This window comes from Aythya marila (genome assembly GCF_965140915.1).
Source record: "Aythya marila genome assembly, chromosome: 5".
NCBI classification, from domain to species: domain Eukaryota; kingdom Metazoa; phylum Chordata; class Aves; order Anseriformes; family Anatidae; genus Aythya; species Aythya marila.
Window position 1 is genome coordinate 38,768,413 of NC_139046.1, and position 19,367 is coordinate 38,787,779.

General features: G+C 38.3%; 1 protein-coding gene across 5 annotated transcripts; it reads left to right on the top strand.

Annotated features, from left to right (window-relative positions):
* The first annotated feature begins 169 nt into the window (after positions 1 to 169).
* Positions 170 to 18,395, top strand: KATNBL1 (katanin regulatory subunit B1 like 1). 5 transcript variants are annotated; one of them, XM_082761300.1, is made up of 12 exons: positions 468 to 1,024; positions 1,329 to 1,500; positions 1,797 to 1,969; positions 7,392 to 7,516; positions 9,066 to 9,106; positions 9,457 to 9,736; positions 11,244 to 11,362; positions 11,541 to 11,591; positions 11,674 to 11,763; positions 12,277 to 12,366; positions 12,832 to 12,925; positions 14,500 to 18,395. In XM_082761300.1, the coding sequence occupies exons 4-12, from the start codon at positions 7,406 to 7,408 to the stop codon at positions 14,530 to 14,532; spliced, it is 909 nt and encodes a 302-aa protein (XP_082617426.1). In that variant the 5' UTR covers positions 468 to 1,024; positions 1,329 to 1,500; positions 1,797 to 1,969; positions 7,392 to 7,405; the 3' UTR covers positions 14,533 to 18,395. The 5 variants fall into 5 exon arrangements, with proteins under 5 accessions (XP_082617425.1, XP_082617429.1, XP_082617426.1 ...); XM_082761299.1 differs by lacking the exons at positions 468 to 1,024; positions 1,329 to 1,500 and adding an exon at positions 170 to 305; XM_082761301.1 differs by lacking the exon at positions 1,329 to 1,500.
* Positions 18,396 to 19,367: the final 972 nt, after the last annotated feature.

The window sequence follows — 19,367 nt, forward strand, 5'->3', positions numbered from 1 at the left end:
TGCCCCGCGGCGGGGGCGCCCCCTGCGGGCGGGCGGTGGCGGTGCGGCTGTTGGTGCCGGTGCCGGAGCGGCCGGCAGAGGGCGCTGCGCGGCGCGGCGCTGCGCGGCGCGGCGCGGGGCGGCGGGCGGGGCGGGGCGCGGCACGGCCCAGCATGCAGCGCGGCGCCGTTTGAATGGCGCAGGCTCCGGGCGCTGCGCCCCGGCCCTAGGCTGCCGCGGCTCCGGCTCCGGCTCCGGCTCCGGCTCCTCCTCCGGCGCGGTGCGGTGCGGCGCGGGGCGGCCCGGCCCGGTACCATGAGCGGCGGGTGAGTGCCGGGCGCCAACCGGGGACTGCGCCGCGGGGAGGCCGGGACCGGCTGCGGGTGGAGGGAGGGAGGGAAGGAGGGAGGGAGGGAGGGAGGTTCCTCGTGGCAGGAACGGGGGCGGGGAGGGGCAGCGGCGAGGCCCTGCGGGGAGCGGGGCTGCCCCTGCTCGGCTGCGCCCCCGCGGGGTCCCGGGGGCTCCCGGGGGAGGCCGGCGCCGGCCCGCGGTGGGAGGAGCGGCGGGGAGAGGCGGCTGCGGCCCCGCCGGGGCGTGAGGCCTGGCGGGGGAGCCGCGCCGCCTGGGCGTGCCCTGCCTGCTTCCCGGGGGAGAGGGGAAGGGAGAAGCCTCGCCTCGCCTCGCCTGCTCCGAGATCCTGCGTTAATTGCGCTGTGAAAAGGGCTTCGGCTCCTCCGCCGCTGTGCGGGGATAGCTGGGCGTGCTGTTGAGTGCAGAGCTAACAAAGAAACCCCGAGTACTGGGACCCGCTGAGGAGACGGAGCGGTGCGCGGTGCCGTGGCGTGGTGTGTTTGTCCTTGCAACGCGCCGTGCTCGGGAGCAAGGCGAAGCCATTCGGCTTCAAAGCGGCTCTGAGCTCGGGGTGGGAGCGCTGCCTGGCCCGCGGCCCTGCTCCTGTGCTCTTCCTGTTGTGTGGCTGCAGCCAGGGAAGGACAAAAAGGTTACTTAGCCCTGCTTCGTAGCATGAAAGCATAACAGATGGCAGGTTGGTGGCTTTCTGGCCTCACCAGGTGGAAACAACAAATTGTTCTAAAGCTGTGGTTTTACTTTATTATTCCTGCGTATAATTTTGACTCAAATGTCTGTAATAGTATTCCATTGCATTCAAGCCACCATTGGTTTCGAATCCTGGACTTCGTAACTGAGAACATAGTTAAATTTTAAAGATACCTTAATGGCGTTATTTTCATAACAGTGTACTCGTTCACGTCTGTGTACGTAGTATGAATGTGCTGTATCCATTAACTGTCAACAGTCAGTGCTCACTAATAGCAGGATGTGTGTTGCAGGGTAATATAAAAAGTCATGCGCTCATCTGCTACGAAGCGCAGTCACAGCCACGTGGGGATAAGGGAGGTACCTGTGCCACCATTAAGCTTGCAGGGGGAGGGCTTCTCCAATACGTCTTTCTTTGGATTTGGAGCTTTTGCTATGGATTTTTGAAGCTCTTTGAGTTGAGCGGTGAGTAGGGGAAAAAATTGCAGTATTTAAATTTTGAGTAGTTGCTTAAAGCTTATTCACAATATTAATGGGGGAGCTCCAATGTGTTAGAACATTATTTCCTATGTAACAGCCCTCAGATGGTGGTAGTGATAGAAATTTTCCAAGCTTCGTTTCCAGGAGTGTTAATAAATGAAAATCAACAGGTGAAAATATATATATGTTTGTTAGTGAAGGACTGTTCTTCAGCATTTTGGTACTTCTTAAAATCGTGTTACTTCATGGCAGTTTAACATGCTTGTAAATTTCACTTCCAGATGTAAACGTTTTGTCCAAGAACTAAATAAAGTTCAGTTATCAGGCTGTGCAAGGAGCATTTAACCCGCACCTGGATTCATCCTCAGTAAACTTGACTGAACTCTGATGTGTGGTCACTTTCCGAGGTTCATTATGACTGCTTGGGCCAGCAGGCCCCATACAAATTCATTGTGTAAGTAATAGGAAACTGAGCTCAAGAAGTTAACTTGCTACTTTTATAGTATTTGTCTTTTACTGTAAATGTAATTCATATTATTTTTGTCCAAATGGAACTGTAAACTTGAAAAAAGGCCTAACAGGTATTGCTGGCTAAAATTTGTGTCCTGCTGGCTTATAGGGTGCTTCCTGTACTGTTGCACAAAAACATGGTGTTAGTGTATTCCATCAAACCTTGAATTCCACTTTAAGATAATTTAGTAAGTAACACCTAGTGAACTGTCAGGACATAAATGTAAAAATAAATAAATAAAGCTATTCCATATTCAAAGGATGTGGAAACTATCTAAAATTGAAACAGATGGAGGCTGTAACGTTTGTCAGTCAGACTTAAAGGAAATCATGCCAAGGTAACTGGATCTATTCTGCATCATAAGATTGTGCTAACTTATTTTTCTAGATGAATTACCCTTTTGGAAGTAAATCCAAAATAAGTAAAATCTTATTTTACTTATTTTTCCAGATAAGTAAATCTGGAAAAAACATTCCTGGAGTTTTCTCATAAGCTTTTTAAATCTGACAATGATGAGTAAAATTAGTTGTCCTTTACTGGTTCCCTGATGTATGCCAGTTTCGAATGCCTTCAAAGCATGAACTCCCCTCCTTGGGGAGTAACAATTAATTAACTTTTTCAGCTGCGTTGAATAAAGATCAATGTTGTCATCCTTGAGAATGTGCACTTGGTGTAATATGGGGGTGGGGGAGAATCACAAGAACATCTGTGATGGCTTATATATATATATGGAATGCTACAGGAAAAAGAAACAAGAATTTGGGCAAAGAGTAGAACAGAAGGAATGTTTCTTTTAAAGGGTATTGCAGATGACTTAAATATAACTATTTTACATTTACTTTGCTGTCATGCAAAGTACTTGAGTCTGTTCTGTAAGAAATTAATGTTATGTTAATACATACGAAGATTACATAACATGTGAAGAAAAGTTTGTCCCTTTCTGGGGGCCATGCCCAAAACCATAGGACGATGGGAGGGAGTGGCTGCATTTGTTAATACTTGCCTTTGACAGTTACATGCTTTAAAGCCATTTACTACTGTCTTTGAAAGCCATTCAGTGCTCCTTCTTCGCCTGCCTCTGGTATAGCTTTAAAGGTGTATTGCATCTGGGAGTGTTCAGAGGTTGTTTTTTTTATTATTTAAAAAAAAAAAAAAGAAAAGAAAAGATAATAGCATTATCAGGAAAACTTTGTCAAGGTAATATCTGTGACTGGGTATGAATAAGCTGATTTACCAGGATATATGGCTGCTGTTACTTCAGTCTCTGTTTCCTGAAAATTGAAGAGAGTAAAAGAGAGATAAGGACTTCTCTAAGCAGATGTCAACCTATGTAAGGGTTGTTAAAGTTATTAAACTTGGGCATCTCTTCTTCAGATTTGCAGTCTGTCACAATTTATGACAGGGTTTAAGATTAGCCTTAGCCCTTTTTTTGGGCAAGCTCAGAAGACTTTTGTTCTATCCTTAGTTTATTTTTAAAATAATATAAAGCAAAGGAGTCTCATTGGGTGTAATGACACAATAAAGGACAGTTCGGAACAAATACTGCTAACCTGTATTCATCGTAAGGGAATCATTAAATTTGTGACATTAAGGTATAAGCTGTTTGATCTGGTATAAAATAATAGCTAGTGACAGTTTAAAAACCCTCCACATACTTCCCATAGCACTGGGTGGTAGTCTCTATTCCTAGAGAATATCTCTTATCAGATAAGAAATTCAAGTTCTGCAGAGGCCTGTAAAGTACCTCTCATTCTCTAGCATATATGTTTTTAATTGCTGAACAATGAGCATTTTGTCATGCGTTTCTAAACCTTTGGAAGCAGGCTTCTTGACATGGACTAAGTTCATTATAGCAGTATTAGGTTTGGACAAACCAGATTCTTCTGTTTGTTTCCTGCTCTTGGCTATTTTAGATTGTTTCTGCATTTAATCATTTTCAGTGTATTTTTTTTGACTTTGCAGTCTGCCCTCTAAATATTCAGGTTCACAACATCCTGTGGCAAGTTCAGCTATATTATATGCACAAAGAACCACCTTCTTTTGTTCATTTTGAATCAAAGTCTGTCTTTGGCTAGTGTCTTTTACCCCTTTAATTTGGGCAAGATGGTGAACTATCTCTATGCAACTTTTCCAAGCTATTTGTGATATAGGCCTTTATTTCCTCCCCTCTTTGCTGTAAGTAAGCTCCTTGGCAGACTGAAAAGTCTTGGTCTATTCAATTTCTCATTGTATGGAAGGTATTCCATACTGTTTTTTACTCAAATTTGAGTCCTTTTTTATTTTCATCGTAAGTTATTTGAGATGAGGTGTTTCGTTTCTTTTCCTTTTAAGGGGAAGGAGACTAAACTTGCACACCATACTTGAAATAGAGGCACAAATTAGTTCTACACGCTGTCACAACAGTGCTGTCTGTTTTTCTAGCTATCTATTGATCCATATGCAGTACTGAACAATCCAAATGATCTAAAGTAAATTGTCATATTATATTATTGTGGGTGGTTATTAGTTTGGCATTTGTAATTCTGTGGATGAACCCAGAATTTCCTCATGCCTGCAGACATGCGTGCTTTCCTCTACGTTCATCTATAATCATTGCTTCTGGTTATTGTTCATCACAGTCCTTTAATTCTTTAGCTAGTCCTCATCTTTAGTGTCTTGTGTAACTTAAAAACTTAAGACTGACCATATCACCCCCTTTGTGATATCACCCCCTTTATGAATATATCAAACAGCATTGAACAGCACAGTTCTCTTTCTGCAGGATTCGACTGATCTTTGCTGTAGGAACTGCTTAGACCACTTATTACTGTTTCTTAGCTATTTCTCCATGCAAAGACTTTCCCTCATATCACTAGGTTGCTTAGCTTCCTTGAAAGACTTAAGTGAGTAAGTAACTTCTGGAAGCTTGTCAGAAACTCGGATACAATCTATCATTTAAATCTCCTTTATCGATACTGTACTACTTCACAATCTCGGAGAATTCCATTAATTTTTCAAGGCAAGACATGCTTTCGGCAGCCAGCTTGACTTTCCCAATATATTATTTGTATCTACTAATTCTACTCTTAATTGCATTGTTTGCCAATTTGCACAACACGGATGTCAGTCTGGATCTTCCTTGGGGCCATCTTTAAATACTGACTGTATTTTCCACATGTGATTCCTGTAGGTGTGCTGGCAGCTCTAAGGAAGAGGTTCTCTGTACCTTGGTTAATAACATGGCAATTTCTTTGTGAGTTCTTACAACTTATGGATGAGTATCATCCAATTTTGGGGGTGGTAGTGTTTATTTTGCTTATACTAGCTGCTGTTTCTGCATCTTTAGAGACCCTCACAAAAAAGTTAAACTATGGAAACCTCTTTTAAGCAGTAGGACACTGAGCACAAATGTAAAGGATTTGCTTCGCTTCACCAGGTTCTTCTTTGTATCAGATCATCTGTTGGCCTTTTGGAGTCTCTGTTCCTGGCCTCTGAAGAAAGAACTGATAGTTTTGTCTTTTCCTGTTTCAACGGGGAGGCTAGAGGGCATTATGTTCTTACATCAAATTTGTCAGTGTGTACTTTCCTCTTTACTTTCCTCTTCTGGGCACATTTGTATGTAGCAATTTTTTTTTCTTTCCAGTTCAGGTATTTTGACTCTCAATGTTTGTGTCATTTTCTCAAGCTTTTTAATCTGATTTCTGTTTACTGATTTCTTGTGATTTTTCAAATATTCTTGCTAGATGTTTCTTTCTTCCCTTACATTATTTTTCAATCTTAATTGAAATTTGTTCCCATTTAACAGTGCTGTTTAATACATTAGGAATCAGATTCTTGCTCAGTGCTTTGCATGAAAGATGAGGGTAGTTTGACTTCTTTCTTGCCTGTTTAATAAATCATCTCAACATCCTGAACAAAGGGCTGTAAGCTGTCGTGGTGTCACAGGGACAGTAACAAAAATGGTTCTTTGGGAACCAAGGTTATGGAACTTCTAGCATCTGACAGGTTGATTCTGTGGGATTTAGCTGTGGTTGTTGCAGGTTGTCCTGCAACAAAAAATCAAGTTAATGAACTAGACTTATCTAACTTAGTATCCATAGAAATATGGACAGCCAACTGTTAAATGATGCTGGGGCTTACCAAAGTTGTTAGTTTGAGGGCTGTGTTCCTTTTTTAAAGGGTAAGTATTTACGTTAGTGTATTACCCTTCTTTTTTGAGAGAGACATCAAATGATGCTCTTGGATATTGATCTTGTTCTAAAGAAAATGGTGTTAAAGAAAAACATTTTAATATTTTGCTAAGTTTGAGCAGTATCCTATGATGTAATTTTGTGAAGATGTACACCACCTACTTTGTTTTGAACCTGCAACCTATTTGTTTAATTTGATGGCTTTTGGCTACTGCTTTGAACAATCTTATCTAAGCAGCTGTTTGCCATCTTTTTCAGTGCTCAGTGAAGTTCTTAATATGGGATAAACCTACTAAATGTGAGAGAAGGGGTAGGTCTGTTGGTATTAAGGGTGGAGGGGAGAAATTGAGGTACTAGTGTTGGGACCAGAGCGTTGCCATTTAAGGGTGGAAAAAGAATAAGTGGTTGCTCTTAAAAGTAAGGTAGGGTGTTCTGCTGAAACATTTTGGTAAGAATAGTGCTCCACAACAATGTAGTTTGTGAAGCCAATCTCAAGGAAAGGGTTTTCTGTATCACTTAGTTGCACATTCTGGTTTTGGATTTTGTTGGTCTGTCTCAATACTTTGCTTGGTTCTTATAGAAATATTTGCATATTTCAAAACCAGTACTTTGGACACTTTCTTACTGGTTAATTGTGGTACAAAGACTTTACTACAAGCAGCAGCCAGGTTATATGCTGAGGAAAAGTTGGGGGGGAGTGAATTGCCAACAAGTTTTTTTTATTTTGTTTAGTCTTTGTTCTTCTAGTGAATCTTATCTTATTCCTGAAAAACAAAGATTTTTATTTAGCTGTCTTTCATTCTGACCTATTTTTCTTCAGGTGGTAGATGAAATAGATTAGCAGGAAGGTGTCTCCTAAATAATTTGTTTTATTCTTTGCTTTAATTCTTGTCTGTGTGGCGCCTAACAGTGCAGGTATACTGAGCTGGTCTGAAAACAGATGGTATGTTTCTTAGGCATGGAGGAGAGGGGAGTTGTTTCCTTTTTGAGGAAAACTAATTGAGAATTTTGAAGTGATTATCAGCATGTTAATAATCATAAAGGCCTCCAGCTAACATTTGCTAAACAGTAATGTCTGTTTATTTCTATTATGGTATATCTTGCAAATAGTTGAACTGTTTTAACTGGTTTTGCTAGCTGCATTTGAAGGAAGTTTCACAAAATATGACTAAAGATGACCTTTTCCTTGAAAATAGGAATTTGAGAGATTATGGCCTCTGAAGCCCACAATGTTAGAAAACAGAAAGTTTTGCATATCGAAGGTTGTCTCGATCTCCCCAGAAAAAGAATTTCTTCTTCCACTAGAAAGATCATGAAGGAGGTAAGGTTTTTATCATGTCCTCTGTTGAAACTGAAGTAAATGTTCAAACAGAAGTTCATAGCTCCAAGCAGTCTAAAACTGGATATGTAGTGCTCATGTTCCATGTTTGCATGTGCAGTAGAACTTGAACAGCGATTGTTATAAAAAATATGCATTATAACACATGCAGTGATTGCACAGATATGTATCCTCCACATGAGGAGTAGGTACTGATGTGGTTCTGCTCATGCCTTCTTTTCGGCAATCTAGCCAATAACTGTTTCAGAGGAGGAATTCTATTATCAAAGTTTTCTCTTTCTAAAAGCTTACGTGACAAAAGTGATAGGTGGGGTAGGTGAAATAGCTGCATTGATGTGGACCTGCCATTCTGTTATTATGTGGCTCGATCTACCACATTGTCTAATAATACAGGTACTTTTACTGGATTTTTTGCAAGCCACAAACACTTTTTCGTAACTTCTTACCTTTGCTACTTGATGAAGAAATCTGCTAATGCAGGCTGATGGGGTACAGAGGAAGTAGTAGGGAGGTAAGTTTACTGTTAGATCACTTGAAACAGTGATAAAGATGCCAGTATCCTCTTTGTCTGTGGATGTATTGAGACAATGTATTGAAATTCACATGGTTTTATCATTTATCAAAACAGTCATTGTTTTGGCAGTATTTTGCAGATGTGCGCAACTTAAATATCATCAGTAGTACACATTTTCAAGTTTAAATTTTTGCAGTTTGTAATTGTAGTACCTGTTTATATGAAAATACTTTAACACCTTAATGCTTTTTTAATTAGACCAGAATGTCACAATTCAACTCACCTTCAATGTTTTAAAGCTTCATTTAATGAAGATTATTGTAAGGAAAAAAATCTTTAGAAATTCATCTTTGAATTGTTGCTTAATTTTCGAAAGTTTTGTGAATCTCTATGACACATCTTTGAATTTTGTTATTTGTTCAGGATATTACTGTCCTACACAGCCTCATTGTTATCAGGGTGCTTATCTGTTTCATATGAACGAATTCAGGATAATCAAGACGGTGCTGTCTAAGTTGGTCTTGATTTTTGTTGTACTTTGGAGGAAGAGTATTCTTCTGCTGTTATTTTCCTAGCATCTGCCAGCCTGTATTATTGGCATTATACATTTAAATGTGTATGAGAGACAGGAAATGTAGTTTTGACATCAAATTTCAGAAGACTTTTTATATTAGACACAGTTTTCAGTTTGCTAGTAAGTAAAGAATCTATCTCTGATGTCACAATCCTACCTCTTGCCAGAGATACCACAAGCCTGTCAGTGACTGTGATGTTCCAAGGACAGCTGTGGCAGAGCTAGTTTGTCTATATGTAACTGTGAAATACTTGACAATTACAGGAACGTTAATATAGCTGTGCTTCAGTTGCAGACTAGGAGGAGTGAGTGGGAGGGGATCTGTGGTAAACTTAGTCCAGTTCTTGATAAACCAGGACTTTATTTTTTTTGTGTGTGTGTGAACTGTGGAATTTTTTGTCTCTGTAGTAATAGTTTGTTCTTCCCTATTCCCTTTCTCACAGGGTAAGAAATCTCCAAAACAGCTGGCTTCATACACAAACAGGTAGGAGGGCCTTGCTGTATAAGAGTCTGAGTTTCAGGAGAGAGGGAGGAAGAACCAGTTTAAATTTATTGCAACACCCAGACAGACACAATGGAAGATCTTAATTTTACTCACAGTACTTGTTTTTTGTGTCTACTTCCATAACAATGAGTCCTTTCCATTCAAAAAAGCAGGAAAACGATATTGGGGGTAGCTCTCATTTCTGATAACATACGTGTCATGAAGGTATATACTGGGGGTAAAACTGTAACCTGCAAGTTTACTGTTGCATTCATCATGATATATTTTAATGTAAAGTGTTGAATTAAGTTTAGAGTAACCTTTACTAAAATACTGCTTTGTTTTTGTAGAGTAACAGTTGGAAAAACAGTGACCAGTCCCCTGTCTCTCTTCAAAGTAGTATATTGTAAAAGAAAAGTTCGTTGTTATACTCCAAAGCCTTGTTATAAAAAGAAACAGTTCCCTAAATCAAGGGGCTGTGACATGGCAAATAAAGAAAATGAACTGGCTTGTGCAGGGAATCTGCCAGCAAAACTGCACGACAGTCGTACGCACTTGCTGAATTCTAGTGACTCTGGCTCATCTCAAACAGAAGGCCCCTCATCCAAATATAGTGGATTTTTTTCAGAGGTAAGTTGAGTTTCTGGTAGTTTTTGTGTAGTTAGCTGTGGACGTTTTTGAATAGATTAATTTTCTTAACATACAAATTAGCTCAAGGCTTGTGATTTACAGTCTTTATTAGTCTGTTTACTGTGGTTCAGTTGCCAACAGTAGTTGTTCTGCCACTTTGTCAGCCTGAGAATTTAGATCTGACAGCATAGTCTGGGTTAAAACTATACCAGCACCAAAGGAAAAATACTCATTTGACCAGGTTGGGTTTCATGGTTGGTATAATGCATTGCTACCTACATGTTTATGGAAGCATGAAAGTGTTGGTGTATGGATGGAAATAACCTAGTGAGGTTAAGATGGGACCACTTCCAGTAGCAGTGTCAGCTTGGTGTACATGAAAGTAATTTAAATGATTGTATGAGTGTTTGTGGTGAGATTACTTAAGGAAGCTCCATAAATGCTTTCGCAGCTGCTGAGAGTGGCTAGAAGGTCAAATACTGAAGTGAAATAGATGTGTTTTGTGACAGGGCTGCCACCAACACCCCCAAGTCTTCTGTGAGGCTGCTCTCAATCCACTCGTCACACAGCCTCTATTCATGTTTGGGATTGCCCCAGCCTAGATGCAGGACCTTGTACTTGGCCTTGTTGAACTTAATGAGGTTCGCACCGGCCCGCCTCTTAAGCTTGTGAGGGTCCCTCTGGATGGCATCCCTTCCCTCCAGTGTGTAGACAGCACCATGCAGCTTGGTGTCATCAGCAGACTTGCTGAGGGTGCTCTCAATTTCACTGTCCACGTCACTGACAGAGATGTTAAATAGTGCTGGTCCCAATACTGGCCCCTGAGGAACACCACTTGTCATTGGTTTCCACCCGGACATTGAGCTGTTGACTAAAACTCTTTGAATGTGATCATCCAGCCAGTCCTTAAGCACTGAGTGGTATACCTGTCAAATCCATGTCTCTCCACTTCAGAGACATGGTTGTTTACAAATGAAGATGGAGGCAAGATTCCTTTGAGAAACGTAAGAACCAGATCACCGGCCGTAGATGACTGTTTAACTGGATTTGAGAGATGTGGGTGGCAGTGCAGTGTTCGTTCCAATCCAAGATACAATTGAATGAAGTACTTCAGTTTGAGAACAAGTGATTTCACAAGTGAACCTTTAATAATTACATTTATTGTTCCAAACCAAATTGGTAGAGTTCTTGAAATTAGTAGCAAAGTAAATGTTCCTCAAAGTTAGTGAGAGCTATAGGTTTATACTTGAGTGCTCTTTGTAACTGTTAGACTTAGGTGTTTACAGACCTTATTCTTGCAGCTTTTGGGTAAAGTAGCCTTAATCTATTCTCTGTCCTAAGGGAAACCTCCATTTTTAAGACCATTATTAAGTAGATTTCTAAAACCACTCATACAGGTAGAAAAGTATATTTTCATATACTACATTACCATATTAGAGCAGCTTATTGTGTCATTACTGGCATTTAACTTGCAGTAAACTTTTGTGTTCTTAAAAACATTATACAGGTTTCTCAGGACCATGAAACTATGGCTCAAGTTCTTTTCAGCAGGAATCTGAGGCTGAATGTAGCTTTAACCTTTTGGAGAAGGAGAAGTATAAGTGAACTGGTAGCCTACCTAGTGAGGTAAATTGAGAATCTCTTACTTTATATTCTTAAAGCAGTAGTAGTCCCAAACATGTTACAATTTTTTAGGGTTTCCTTAAATCTTGTAACTTAGCTATAATTATGTATTAGTTCAACCTATGTTTCCATTATGAGTTATGTTCTACTAGTAACACTTGTTTGTCCTCAATGTTCCTAGGATACAGGATCTTGGAGTAGTAGTAGACTGCCTTCCCGTGCTTACAAACAGGTACAAACACAAGTGGGGGGGTGAGAATCTACCGTATCCTCATTGAAGTTCTGGCACTTCTGAAACATCTTGTTTTTTTAAGTTTACAGGAAGAAAAACCATATATTTCAATTGGCTGCTGTGTAGATCTTTTGCCTTTAGTGAAATCACTACTTAAAAGCAAATATGAGGAGTAAGTATCATTTTCAGATACTTTTTAAGTATTATTCCTTCCTGGACATTCAGTTCCCTTGTGTTTAAAGGTGCTTAGTCCCTGGACTTTTCTTCCTTCCCCCCAGCCCTGCCTTCTCTGGGAAGCACCTACCTAAAGAAGGTTGCTGGGAACCTTCATTTCTCTTTTAAAATATTCAGTGGTGCAAAAACTCTAATGCAAGGTTAAAGGGTGAACTAGCTTTGCCCTCATGTAGATTTATTCATCCTAAATAGTAAAGCAGAATGGCACCAAGAGTTTAGCATGTTCTATAATACAGAATCCTGAAAGCTTTCAGGCAAAACATCCAAAGCATTTCTGCTTCTTACAAGAGCTTCTGTTTACTACTTTGAAAATGAAAACATAGGGGGGTATGTAGATTTGAGATTTCATCTAGATTTCTCTTCCAGAACAGAAAATGTGTTGCTTTCCTATTTCTATTAATGCATTATCTGACCTATGGATATTTAAATTGTGTAAAATATGTTCTTACAGATATGTGATAGTTGGTTTAAACTGGCTTCAGGCTGTCATTAAAAGATGGTGGTCAGAACTATCTTCACATACAGAGAGGGCAGATGATAGGTGAGTATAGTATTTGAAAATATTTAAATATTTCTGTAGCTTGTTCATCTCAATCTGTATTGAGGTGTATTCCTGCTAATCAAATTTATCTGCAGAAGATACTCATAAGTATCATCAAGTAAAAGCTTAAAAGCACTTAAAGTTAGCTCTTAAGTTCTCAAGCCACAGATAGTGTTTGGAAACTTACTTTAAGGGTTGTCCTGTTCTGTTTTTTTACTATTTTTAACTGGAGTTCTAACAAATATGGAATAGTCATATCATGAGTAATATAAATGCTACAGAAGTAAAAAATAAATAAATAAAATTGATCCAGCTTTGTGGCAATGTTAAGACTGTCTATATGCAGTATTATATGTACAATCAAGCCTGCTGAAGCATATATTTTACAAATATAATTTACGTATTATGCTACAGCATAAAATATGTAATTATATATTTTACAATCTGGTATCTGTTATTTTTCAGAAATATTCACATTTTAAAAGAACTGTTAAGTGGATTATGGGAACAAGAGAATCATCTTACTCTGGTTCCAGGATATACTGGTAATATAGCTAAGGTAATCCATTTCCAGTTGTGTTTAGTAATCAATATAGCTATATCATCTGCAGTATTCCTCTGTTTGGATGTTATTTACTTTAAACTATTGAAGGGCAAACAGATTTACTGCTAGAATATTTTTCGCTAAGGCTCAAGTGTATTGCCCAGTTTTTGCAGAAATTCAGAGTGAATGCCAAGTGATGATAATAGTGTGGTTTAGAATGCTAACAGTGAATTTTTATCATTTTTTTCCTTTATAGAGAAACTGTCTCCTTAATGAAATGGTTAATAGTAGTAAGATTTTAAAATAATGTAGAAAATAGTTCAGATGAGTAGGTAGACTGTGGAAGGACAGATGTTTTCTCTAAGATCTGCTGTACCAATTGTGTAAGGGTGATGCAACATAGAGAATCTGAGCCCAGCAGTGTTGTTTGCATTTACATGTCAGGTGACTGGGGCAAGTGACAACATGCTAAGTTCTAAAGTTTTTGCTGGCCTAGTGCTTAGAAAATGGTGACTTTGTGGAGAGCAGAAGAGTGTCTCCATCTGAAGTGAACCCCCCTCTGTCTTTCTTCATCTGACTGTGCTTAATGCTATGCTTTAATGCTGTGCTTAAGGGTGTCTGATAAATGCATGACCATGGTACTGGTCATGGTACTCATCTCTCTAAAGATGGTTTTCTGAGGCTGGGCACCAAAGGTTACACTGAGTGAGGAAACCCCCATCTCCTTGGCATTCCATACCTAATAAAGGTATGGAATGAGCCAGGATATAAAGCAGCCATGTGGCTAGAGCTCGGATTAGAGTAAACTTGAAAAGAACATGGAGATTGCCTGCTTTGTTATATCTGCAGGAGCTTTGTGGGATCTACAGTTCTATGGGTATAGAATTTGTCACTTTGTTTTATCAATCAAATAAGTTATATCTTGTCCTGGGACTGCTGAGCCTCTGTGGCCTGTAATATTGACATCTCTACAAGGATAGTTGCAAACTCCTTGCAGAGTTGCAGATGTGATGCAGAAGAAAAGAGTTGTAACTCACAACTGGTAGAGCAATTAGAGTTTTTATTATAGATTGCTCTGTTCATCTGGTAGGTCAACATAGTTACACCATGTGCCAGTTTGTTTCTCTAACATTGAGGTACCCTTTCTGTTCATTTGCCTGCTCTACAAGGTATACCAGGATAGATTGTGACCAAGGCCACCTACCTGAACAAGTAGGGAGCAAAAAGAATAGTACATGAATGTTGGAGGGAAGATAGAACCCTTAATAAACGCAGTTCATATACATAATATCACTAAATGATGATGTTTTTTTCCTGCCATTGGTGTGCATGCAGAGAGCAGAAGAAAAATTAAGTTGATGGCTTTGGAAACTAATTTCATTGTGCTTGCAGGCATTTTAGTGTAAAGGAGTGTTCTTAAAAGCATTAATTGAAAATAATCCTGAATTTGTGGATAACCTGTTCTGAAATTTGGCCTAAACATAATTTTATTGTATTATGGTCCTGATTGATTGCCATGCTTCAAACATACAGTTGATGTTACAGCCTTAAGCGATGTGACAAACACTTTCTCCTTTTTTTCTTTCTAGGATGTAAATGCTTATTTATTACAACTACACTGACATGATTGAGAAATGGTGTGCTTATGTGGTGAAACAATCCCCTAAAATATCCCTGAAGTATGTACTATTTCTGAAAGCCTTTTGAGAAATATTGGCGGAAGAGAACTGAACTGTCAAGCTGTTTAATGAAACCACTAACAAAATCCTAACAATCTACTTCACATTGAAGTGGAAAAATGTCTAGTAGGAGCAACTTTTACTTCAGTGAGGTGAAAGTGCACTATGAAAACTGTATGCCTTTGCTGCATTTGGGATTCGTTCAGTTACTAGGTATTCATTTAAATGCTACTGTTTTACTACAACATCGCATAAAAAGGTGAATTATACCATCATGAAGACAAGACAGCAGAACCAGTTATAATGAATCAACAAGAGTAATCAGCATTAAGAGCTTTTAAGTGTTTTTCACAAGAACTCCAAAATGCACAACTATCTTCCATTTATGTTAAAGAAAACTTTGTAATATTGAATTTCTTCTGTTTTAATCAAAATTAAAGACTTTTGTTTGCACTATTGAGAAACTATACAGCAAAGATGCCTTAATTACTAGTGTTTCAAAAAGCCAATGTGATAAGATGCAAATAGCTATTACGTTCAGATTGTGTTGAAAAACTACTACAAAAATCAGGGTTTCACATTGTGTAGTTGTTTATGAAACATTGCACACTGACAAAAATTCATGTATGAAATATTATAAATACCTGAAGTTAAGCTTGGATAAACAGTTATTACAAATGTGAGCGGAATGGTGAATTTGTCTAACAAATGTTTTTATATTGTATGTGGATTTCTAACACAATAATCTTGTTCTGTATCATTTAAACTACATGCAAATAAGTAAATATATTAAATGTATCTTTTTTCTTTTCAAGTTCATAAAAATTTCTAGAACAATTTCTTCCACAGTACTTTTTATTGTAGATATGTCTATTGTTCGTAAAATGTTTACAGCCAGTTGAGGCCATGTTATTCAAGTTATACCCTTTACATACTACCTCCTCTAAGAAATTGACAAAATGTTGCAAAATTCGACAACCAGATTTACTCATGATAAATTCATACTACTTCAAACTTAAAATAACAAAAACATTGAAAATTATAAACTGTTCTTCTCCTATTGCCATTCTGTGCTATTTTAATTTAAAAGCTGTAGATGAATAGCTCTGAGGGAGTTTTTGTTTTTAGGTTTTCTACTGCTTTTTTTTGTGATTAGGGAGCATGCTTTTCTAATTAAGTCATATGCAGTGCCAGCTGTTCACTTAATAATACACATGCATCACCAAATTACCTTCTATGGGGAAACAAAGTGCTTAGGGTTATTTTCATGCCTAACATTAAGCATATGCTCTTTTATTGAAGTGCTAGGCAGGAGAAAGACTTTTGATAGCCTCAAGTGGTTTTTACTTAACAGGTGAAACTAATGAGTTTTGAACTTAAGTAGTGGTCAACAGCTTTAGGTCTCCTGTTGCTTCATTTTATAGTTTGTGCTTAATTTATGTGTTGTCATTGCTGACTTCAGAAGGCCAATTAGAAATCTGTCATCAGAACTTGGTATTTTTTGGTTATTTGAATATTCTTTAAACCACCAAAGGTTTTGTGCTTTCCAGAGCAGTCAGCTACAGGGAAGAATGTTTGGGACATCCCAAAACTGATAATTTAGTGGGACGTTCTCTTCAGATTTGCATAGCACAACTCTTTTTTGCTAGAATTATACGTTACTTAGAGGTATTTCACATTCCAAAGACTTTGAGATAGGACCTGGTGCTTTTCAAAATATTTTCTCTGTCAAGTAAAAATAAATCAAGGAACTACAGTATGATAATGGATAGTGGAATGCTTAAATATAAAGGTAAGAAAGGCTGACTTCAGAATTTGGGATGTAATGGCTGAAGCTCTTAGATGAAGCTCTTAGATTATTCCTCAAGAAGCATACCGTAAAGGTGGTAGAAACTTGGATTTTAATGTCTCCTGGTTTTTATAGACAAGGTGAAGAAATTCATGGCCATGTCTTCCAGATAATACAAGAAGTAATTGCTGTAATAAAATGAAATATTCTACTATTCAAAAACTCTGCTGAACTATAAATATGAACATATGGGCTGATACTGAATTATGCATACAGCCATGGGTTTCCACCATTTTTAACTGTGGATGGTGCTTTTGTTCTAATGGTGAGGTAAGATTGTCTTGAGAATCATTATTGATATTTATATAATAAAAGAATGTGTTATTTTAAACTGTCAGAAGTTGTATTTTGACAGCATCAATAATACAGTGTTAAACATGAAGTTGTTAGTATCTGTGCCTTATTTAAAAGGATTTTTTTTTACCGTTTTCAGGCAGCTGCTAGACTATAAGAACAGGATTCATTGACGTATCAACAGAACTCTGGCTACTGTCCATTACTGAGTGATTTTTTTGTCATGTTTTTAAATAACTCATTTAGCTATTCAGGTTGAAATTCAGGTTCAGCTTGTATGCTCTTTAATTCTCAACTAGTTACAAACCAATTTTGCTGTAATAGAATGTATATGTATAATGTCTGCTCAAAGGTGATACAAGTAAAAAAAAAAAAAAAAAAAAAGCTTGTAGTTCCGTGAAATCCATGTAGTTATCTCAGTGAAACCAAGAATGATTTTTAAGTTTATGAACACTCATGTGCCTAGATGCTAATCTTTATTATTGTCTGAAGTAATACTTTGTGAAGCTGCTTCTTCTAGGATGTGTGAAAGAACCAGGCAGAATTAATCCTTTATCCTCTTTGTTCTTGTGATACAGAGCACAGGAGTACTTGAGGATGAAGGATGCCACTGCAAAGCTTTTCTTCATGTTATACTACTTGATATGAAGTTAATGTCCTTGAAAACAGTATGATGTCCTAGAATGTATTTTGCTTTGGTATTCTCCAGAGGCTGTTCTGAAAGAGTTTTTACTTGAAGAGTGATTTAGGACTTTAATTTAAAATATATATATATATATATATATATACACACACATACAAACACACTGTAAATGTAACCATTAATGCTGATAGCTTGCTGAAGAGTGGATGCTGAAAAAGCTATCCCATTAATTAGCTGGGTATAGAGAAACTTGCATGAGTTAATGATTATGTGTAACTCCATTTTGAAGGAGTTACACCTGTTTCTTAGTTAAGAGTATTCTGGAGCAGAAGAGTCATATCATAGACAAGTACTGCATGTAGCTCCAGGCTGTTTCATAGTGCTGACAAATCATTATTGGTATTAAAAATAAAAAAATAAAAAAAAAAAAAGCTTCAGGAGCTTATCTTCTTTAGTGAGACCGAAGTGAAATGATCTTTCCTTTTATATAGGTTTATGTAGGCTGCAACAGTATCAGAGATTGTGGTTTTAACACTTGGGGAGCAGGAGGGATGGGAGAATAGGAAAGGACAAAAAAAAGAACATGCTATAAATTGTGACATCAGTCCTATTGCTTTGTCAAATGTATCCTAGAGCACCCTGTAATTTCTTTTTCTGAAGTAGGCAAACTTTGGAGTTAAGTGTCTTTGTGTATTACATTGATGAGTGGTAATTTTGAAGATAGATGCTGGTGTGGTGGGCTTTTGAGTGTCTTTTTTGTTCCTTGAAGGGACAGACGTTTTTGTATGTAGTAAGCCTTGCACAAGGTAAAGTTTTGCTTTGAAACTCATGAATAGTTTCTGCCATTCATCTTGACAGATCTTTGGATATTATAGAAGACTGGATGTCTGGAGACTTGCAGCTGTGCTTTGTCCCCAGTCTTCTGGTACAAAGGGAAGTAGTTGTGACTCATCAATTTCCAAATACAAATTGATGCAAGCCATGCTAGTGGTGTGGAGCTACCCAAACTTTTATACAATGCAAATTCTTTAGTTTATGAAATCTGTTTTTTGCTTGAGGATCTTTATATAGAAGCGATGCTGCGTTAGAGGAGGAATGCTAGCTTTTGTTGGTAGTCCTCGTGTTCTACCTCTGCGCAGCTTAGTCTTGTTCCGTGTTAAATGTTTTCTGCCTTGGAATGAGACTAAATGTAAGTACTTACATGCATGCATTCTTCAGCACTCGATGTTATTTCTTTATAGTCTAAGCATGCTGTGAATATCTAATATTGGGGGGAGGAGCTGACAAAACACAGGTAAGACAATTTAGAAACAATCATGAAAGTTACTGTTTTAGAACTTCTCACATGTATTAATACCTGCTAATTGAAGTGGGCATTCATGGATGCAAGGTTGATTTTGAACTTGGAAAAAATATATATTTTTACTCTAAATTACCATAGCTACAGTACTTCTCCCCCACACACACACAACACAGAGAACTAAGCTGGACTCATCAACATGCAGTACAGGGGGCAGGAGGTGTTACACTGTTCCTTAACTAAGTAAATAGAAATGATTGCACAGACTTCAAGTACAGCAGATCTGGAATATCTTCATTTCCATAGTGGTGATAGTTTCCTAGTGTATCTTGTTATGTAGATTATAACAACGTGATGGCTACCAAAAAAATCTGTGACTTTCAGGTTGAATGTGGCTCATACTTGTTTCTGTTTAACACAGATCACTGCTTCAATTCAGGTACTGTGTATCTGGAGTGCTGTGGTATAGATCAACAGCTGACTATTGGGCTCTCATTTGAGCATCTGTATGTTGCTGTAACAAAATGCAAGATGGCCATGTTTACAGTTCCCAACAGTTTTTTTTGTCCTTAATTCTCAAGCAATTTGAATTCTTGTTGGGAAATGGTAGTCCCTGAAACAATTATAAAATACTTATATAGGTATGACTTTCTTTAAAATAATACACTTCTGTGAATAACACTGTTCGTTGA

Coding starts and splice junctions, on each gene's coding strand:
- KATNBL1 (XM_082761299.1), top strand. CDS start 7,406: ATGGCCTCTGAAGCCCACAATGTTAGAAAACAGAAAGTTTTGCATATC. Junction 11,363..11,540: donor CTGGTAGCCTACCTAGTGAG/GTAAATTGAGAA, acceptor CAATGTTCCTAG/GATACAGGATCTTGGAGTAG. Junction 12,367..12,831: donor ACAGAGAGGGCAGATGATAG/GTGAGTATAGTA, acceptor GTTATTTTTCAG/AAATATTCACATTTTAAAAG.